General features: G+C 44.4%; 1 protein-coding gene across 1 annotated transcript; it reads left to right on the top strand.

Annotated features, from left to right (window-relative positions):
- The first annotated feature begins 4,039 nt into the window (after nt 1-4,039).
- Nucleotides 4,040-5,465, top strand: LOC129332053 (beta-arrestin-2-like). The gene has a single exon (XM_054982828.1). It carries the CDS (start codon nt 4,106-4,108, stop codon nt 5,336-5,338), a length of 1,233 nt encoding a protein of 410 aa, XP_054838803.1. The 5' UTR covers nt 4,040-4,105; the 3' UTR covers nt 5,339-5,465.
- Nucleotides 5,466-7,051: the final 1,586 nt, after the last annotated feature.

Below are 7,051 nucleotides of genomic sequence, written 5' to 3'. Positions count from 1 at the left end.
GAAGAGGGCTCCATTAGTGTATAGTTCTCTTAGACTGAAACAGTTATCATAACCAAGCTCTGCTCTGACCCTAATGCATGAGTTTTGAAATGGTTTTCAAACTGTGTGTGTGTGTGTGTGTGTGTGTGTGTGTGTGTGAGAGAGAGAGAGAGAGAGAGAGAGAGAGAGAGAGAGATTATTGGTGAGTAAGAGCAGTAACCATTAAGAGGGGGTCCCAAATGTGAGACGGATTGTGCCTTCCACAACCTTTGCTCCTACACAAGATTCAGTCTGAGGGCAGGTATCCCACATGGACATAAATACAGTCCGAATCCCCACTCTGCCGTAGGAACTCACTGGGTGACCTTGAGCTAGTCACACACTCTCAGCCCATCATACTTCAATGGGTCATGGTGAAGATAAAATGCAGGAGAGGAGAATAATGTAAGCTACCCTAAGTTCCCACTGGAGAGAAAGATGGGATATAAATGAAATAAAATAAATAAAAATTACTGCTTGTATTTTCAACTAGAATGAACTTTTAAATGTTATCAGATACTGACATAAGTCTTCTACTTCTAATTCTCTTCTGTTCCTGACATAACAATAATATTGTTAATCATTAAGTCTCCTTTTAAGATATATTAGTCCTCACTAATAAAATATTGATCAATACATTTTCTTGAGGCCCCTCTGCACAAATTAACATTCTGCAGCTCATAAAAAATGCTGCTGCTTGAACATAAAGCAACATAAAACTCACACTAATCCATTCCCTATGTTCATCTGTTAATGTGGGGTCTGAGTCTTCTTCACTGACAGAGCACAAGAAGATATAAATGCTCAAATGCACACCGTGTTTGCAACTCATGAACAGGGAGGTGATTTTTCAACGAACTCTTCTGACCCTTTCATAGCTGCTTGGCAGGTTTGTTCTTCCTACCAGTACAGAGCAGCTCAATTGGCTTTTTGCGTAGACATGTTCTCCCACAGTCTGATGGAGTTCTACTTTCTCCCCTTGCTGTGTCACTGCTCCACTTGGCAGACAGTTGTTTAAAGACAGTTAAACTAGCTCATAAATCATATCAACAGTCATCATAAATACACACTGTGCTTTTTAAAAAAATCCTGTAGTGCAGTGTCCTTCTAAGTAGTTCTTAGCAATCTGTTTGGAGCTATTTTCATAGATGCACAATTTTGCAAAAGCCAATGCAATTCTGTGTAGATGGCATTTGAGTTTTTTTTTTGGTGCTAAACCAAACAGACCTGGTGATCGGATCATGTCTGATCAGGACATCCCAAACATGTTCAACTGTCAAACCCAGTTGTGGTGAAACGTGGCATCTCTACATGGAGATCCTTCCCCAGTCTGTATCTCATTCAGATCCACACAAGACAATATCATGGTTGCTGTCACCTCACTGCCAACGGACAGATATTACATCAACTTTTTAGTACCTTCATATTAAATAGTAAAGATAGTAAATAGTAAAGTAATTATTTTGTGACTACAGACTAACACGGCTAACTCCTCTGGATCTATGTTCGTATTAAATATCTTCCTCAAGGAAATCCTAGGAGTCATTTCCACTTTTTCATTTGTTTCCCTTGTTTATAATTGGAGTTTCTGCAGGTGAAAGTGCTCTGCTATTAAAGCAGGTCTGGAAAGCACCAGACAGTAATTAACAGCTGGATCCACATGCCAGTTACATCAGAATGCCTCGATTTAAATTCACGCATAGCCCAATCCTAGGTATATTTAACCAAACCTAAGTCCTTGTAATTGAATGAAACTTATTCCCGAGTACATGTGCATAGACTTACAGCCTGATCTTATGTATACGAGAAATGGGGCAAATCCCCCTGTAAGGTCCAAGTACAAACTTGCAACATCCCCTTATCATGCACACACAATCCCACCCAATGCAAACAATTTCATAAATTATGAAATTCCCTCCACCATCCAAAATATAATTATATATCCCATATCATGGTAATGGGATTGTAGACTGGGTGAAGCCCTTCTAAACCATAACAACAGTAGCTTATTTATAGTCCACCTTTCTCATTGAGATCCAAAGCAGATTATGTACTGCTGTGATGGACTGCATGTTGTACAAAGCCTGGAAGTGCTGTACACACACAGCTGCAAGACTGTTAAGAGTTAATCCCTCACAGAATCAGAGAGCTTTGAGATTGTCAGGCTACTCCAAGGGATCTGATTGGGTAGCATGAGCTGGAAAGAGGAGAGTCTGTTTTCAGTCCTAGCTGAGAGGAATTGAGTCTGAGGGAGCTAGAGTCCTAGACAGTTTTAACACCAGCAGGAGAACTGGGGAAAGTTGGGAAAGAGATTTGGGAAGTAGATGCAGCCTCCCAAACAGGCCAAAGAAAGGGAATAGAACTTCTAAGGAGAAGAGATTTTTCTCATCCCATTTAAACAGGGAGGTAGCTCTGGAGAGTGAAGAGATTCCTGGTCAGGAATGGTTGGAAACTGTCTATGGAGACCTTCAGCTTCAGTTAATTACTGAAGGGAAGCACTGATGCATGAATAGAAGGGGACTGGGATACTAGAAAGTGGGTAATAGCATTCCTAACTCCAAAAGAAACAGAGAATACTGAAAGAAGTCCTAGAGTCCTTGGGGAAATGCAAGGGAACCAAAGCCTCAAAATGGAAGCCTTTAAGTATCTGTAAAGGACCTAAGAACTGAAGTCTGTGAATGTTCTGATTTTACCTCATATATGTGTATGTATTGAATTACCTCATAAATTTTCAACCACTGATTTCACCTGACCTTTTCCTTCTAAAATAAACAAACTGGTTGTTAATTCTTTTTTAATTTTTAAAATGCCTATGGTGCCATTTCTTCTGTACAAGGATGACGGTGTCCGGGGTCCACAGCCCAGCCCCTGGACTCACCTGGAGAAATGTGGGAATTTAGCAAGTGTTTTCATTTCAGTCATGAAAGAGTTAAACTGTTTGTTTTACCTACTTAATTAGTAAACATACTTTGAATGTAACCATTAGAGCTTCGAATAAGATTCCCGCCATAGAAAGGGGAGTCACTAAGCATAATGAAGTAAGATTAGGATTTTCTATCGGACAGTTAGTTTATCGGGGGCAATTAATTGATGCTATATACTGAAGTTTTATTACTCTTTGTTCACTTCTTTTTCTTCCACTTCTTCTTGTCTCTACTCTAAGTCACTTATCTAGCAAGATGTAGTCAGCTTAACAATGTAAGTTTGAAGGTCTCCTCTCTTTTGCGCTCACTCCCTCTCGCTGTGGAGCCTTTTGAAGCCAACTTGAGGAATCACCCTGACAATTTTGGCCCCAAGGAAAGAAAGAAACATGCATCTGAAAAGAAGGGACATCTAAGTTGTCCACATCAAAGGAAAGATGAGTACCGGAGCCACCGCAGCCACCGCAGCCACCACTTCGAAAACTGGTGAGGAAATGATTTCCTTTAAAATACCTAATTTGAATCAAACCAACTTTACAATTTGGAACAATAGTCTAAAGCTAGCCCTCAAGGCAAACAAAATGCTTGATCTTTTAACTGAAGATCCGCCTCCCAGCGATGATCCTCAATTTGAGGAATACTCAATGAAAAATGCAAAAGAGATGTTTATGATTGTTACCTCCCTAAATGAGACTTACAGTCCATTAGTTGATCAGTGTGAAACTGCAAAGGAGCTGTATGAAGCAATCCGAGAAAAAAATCTTGGCAAAACTGATGATCAAATTAGAGACCTGAGATTAATTTTGTATACGATCAGATATAAACATAGAGAAGGCATGGAGTCACATATTAACAGAATACTCCACATCGTCCGTCAACTCCAATCTACAGGCAGTACTGTGCCTAAATCTGAAATTTTTGCAGCTATAATGGGAAGTCTCCCTGAGTCATATGAGAGCCATATTACAGTCTTGAAAAATATTCCAAATTGGACCATTCCATCTCTTACTTAGAGTCTGATGGATGCTGCAAGGAAAAAGGAAGCTAGCAGCTTGAGCGAAAGTTTTTGTGCTTTCAGAGTATCAGAGAGAGCCCGATGCCCCGCCGCGCCTCCGCAGCCCCTCGAGTAGCAGGGCAGGGCCGGGCAGCGCGGCGGCGGCGGCAGCATGGGCGAGAAGGCCGGCACCAGGGTTTTCAAGAAGTCCAGCCCCAACTGCAAGCTTACCATCTATCTGGGGAAGAGGGACTTTGTGGACCACCTGGAGAGAGTCGACCCTGTTGATGGAGTAGTTCTTGTGGATCCTGAATACCTGAAGGATCGGAAGGTTTTTGTGACGCTGACCTGTGCCTTCCGATATGGGCGCGAGGACCTCGACGTGCTGGGCCTCTCCTTCCGCAAGGACCTCTTCTTGGCCTCGTGGCAGGCCTTCCCGCCCACTGAGGACGCCCCCGAACCTCTCACCTGCTTACAGGAGCGGCTGCTGCGCAAACTGGGCACCAACGCCCACCCCTTCAGTTTCATTATCCCTCAGAATCTGCCCTGTTCAGTGACGCTGCAGCCAGGCCCCAAAGACACAGGGAAGGCTTGTGGAGTAGATTTTGAGATCTGGGCATTCTGTGCCAAAAACGTAGATGAGAAGATCCATAAAAGGAACTCCGTCCGCCTCGTTATCCGCAAAGTCCAGTATGCCCCGGAGACACCCGGTCCTCAGCCCATGGCTGAGACCACCCGCCACTTCCTGTTGTCGGATCGGTCCCTGCACCTCGAAGCGTCACTCGACAAGGAGCTTTATTACCATGGTGAGCCCGTCAGCGTCAACGTTCACGTCACCAACAATTCTAGCAAGAGCGTCAAGAAAGTGAATGTGTCTGTGCGGCAATATGCAGACATCTGCCTGTTTAGTACAGCCCAGTACAAGTGCCCCGTGGCCCAAATAGAACAGGATGACCAAGTGGCGGCCAGCTCCACCTTCTGCAAAGTCTACACCCTGACGCCCCTGCTGAGCAACAACCGGGAGAAAAGGGGCCTCGCCCTCGACGGGAAGCTGAAGCATGAGGACACCAACCTGGCTTCCTCCACCATCGTAAAGGAGGGCGCCAACAAGGAAGTCCTCGGCATCCTGGTTTCCTACCGCGTCAAAGTGAAGCTGGTGGTCTCCCGGGGCTGGGACGTGGCCGTGGAGCTTCCCTTTGTCCTTATGCACCCCAAGCCGCCTGACCAGACCCCCCTTTCACAGACCCCTTCAGCTGCCCAAGAAACGGACACTCCAGTCGACACAAATCTTATCGAGTTTGAAACCAACTACGGACAGGATGACGACATCGTTTTTGAAGACTTTGCCCGCCTGCGCTTAAAGGGCTTGAAGGATGACAAGGAAGACGATGACCATTTCTGCTAGGAGAGCCCCTCCCTGCCTGGGATCGCCGCCCCCCCCCCGTGAATGTTTTTTATTACTTTCCCCTCCAGTTGCAGGAGCCATTTGCCCCTCACCTTGTGTCTTCTGTGCTGGGGGGGGGGCTTTTAATGTGACTAACTGTGTGTGTGGGGGGGGAGGTCCTCCAGTGCATCCTTCCTCCCCCTGCTGCTGTTTTCCTGATGGATTTTAATGTTTGAGGACAGCCACCCCCTGTGCACTGGAGCCCTCCTTGGGCATTCGCTGCCTTCTGCCTCAGCCCCACTGTGTGTCTTCCCTCCCCCCCTCCCGGACACTTTGTTTGGTATCAAGAGGGAGGAGGAAGCAAAGGAGCCGTCCAGCCAGGGCTGCCACCTGCCTGAGTCCTGGCTCCCAGGCCTGCAGAGCTGGGTGGGAGGTTAGGCCACTGGCTGCAAAGGAATAAAACTCAAACTCAGTATCAGAGAGAGTAAACAGAGGTGATGTAATTTGTAATATCTGCAAGAGAAAAGGGCATTTTGCAAGAGAATGCAGGATGAGAGACAATTTGCCCAGAGGCCAAGATGCACCCAGAGAACAAAGAGGCAGCCATTATCACTACAAAGAACCACGTGGTCGAGGGTCGTTGAGAGCCAGAAGTTGCAATGCTGGCAGAGGGACAAGCAGAGAAAGCTTTTCTATGAGCAAAGAAAGATGGAATTCTAATTCTAGACACAATGTTTGTATGATTAATGATGAATATGATGCAGATTTGAATCATCTTTGGTTACTCGACAGTGGATCTGGCCATCACTTGTGCCCAGATGTTGATTGCTTTATTAATTTTAATGATCAACCTAAAGTTAGTCTCTACCAAGTTGATGGAAATGCGCTCAAGGTGGAAGCCACTGGTACTGTGAATTTAAGGCTAATTGATCTTAATGGGCATGTTAATTTCCTAACTCTCAAAGACTGCCTATATGTGCCCCAAGCCACCGAGCGAATAATTTCCCTTGGCAAGATGCTCAAGGCCGGGATCCGGATGCAAACAAACAGTACCGGAACCTCAAAGTTTATTTTAAAGGGACATGATGCTGAGATTCCTATTGTGAAATTGAAAAATTCTTTGTACTTGAGAACAGAAATTGATAAAGTTGCAAGCCTGAAAGAGAAAGATTGTCAGCGTAAAAACTGCATTTTTGGTTGGCATCATCGTTTCGCCCATAAGAATGTTAACTCTATTCAAAGGCTATTAGAGAACAATGGAATTGTATATGACGATTGCAAGGCTATTGAGGAAACCTGTGAGATTTGCCTACAGGCAAAGGCTACCAAGCCAAAGAGCAAGCCGCATCAGAAAGTTGAGGCTACCAGGCTCCTACAGAGAGTTCATTCAGACTTAATTGGTCCATTTAAGAGTTAAATAGATGGACACAGATATGTTTTAACCTTTTTGGATGACCACAGTCGTTTTGCAAGTGTTTACCTGTTAAAGACCAAAGATCAAACAATAGATAAATTTAAGAACTTTGTGGCTACTGTGAGAAATCAATTTGGGAAAGCTCCAGAAACCTTGCATACTGATAATGGAAATGAATACTGTAACACTGAATTCCAGAAATTTGTTGAGCAGGAAGGAATAAAACGTGAGAGAACTGTTCCATTTAGCCCATACCAAAATGGGGCAATAGAGAGATTTAATAGGTCTCTGCAAAACATGGCCAGAAGTCTTTTATTTCA

Source organism: Eublepharis macularius, chromosome 6, assembly GCF_028583425.1.
Source record: "Eublepharis macularius isolate TG4126 chromosome 6, MPM_Emac_v1.0, whole genome shotgun sequence".
Taxonomy (NCBI): Eukaryota; Metazoa; Chordata; class Lepidosauria; order Squamata; family Eublepharidae; genus Eublepharis; species Eublepharis macularius.
This window is presented reverse-complemented; position numbering and strand designations above follow the sequence as displayed.

Coding starts and splice junctions, on each gene's coding strand:
- LOC129332053 (XM_054982828.1), top strand. CDS start 4,106: ATGGGCGAGAAGGCCGGCACCAGGGTTTTCAAGAAGTCCAGCCCCAAC.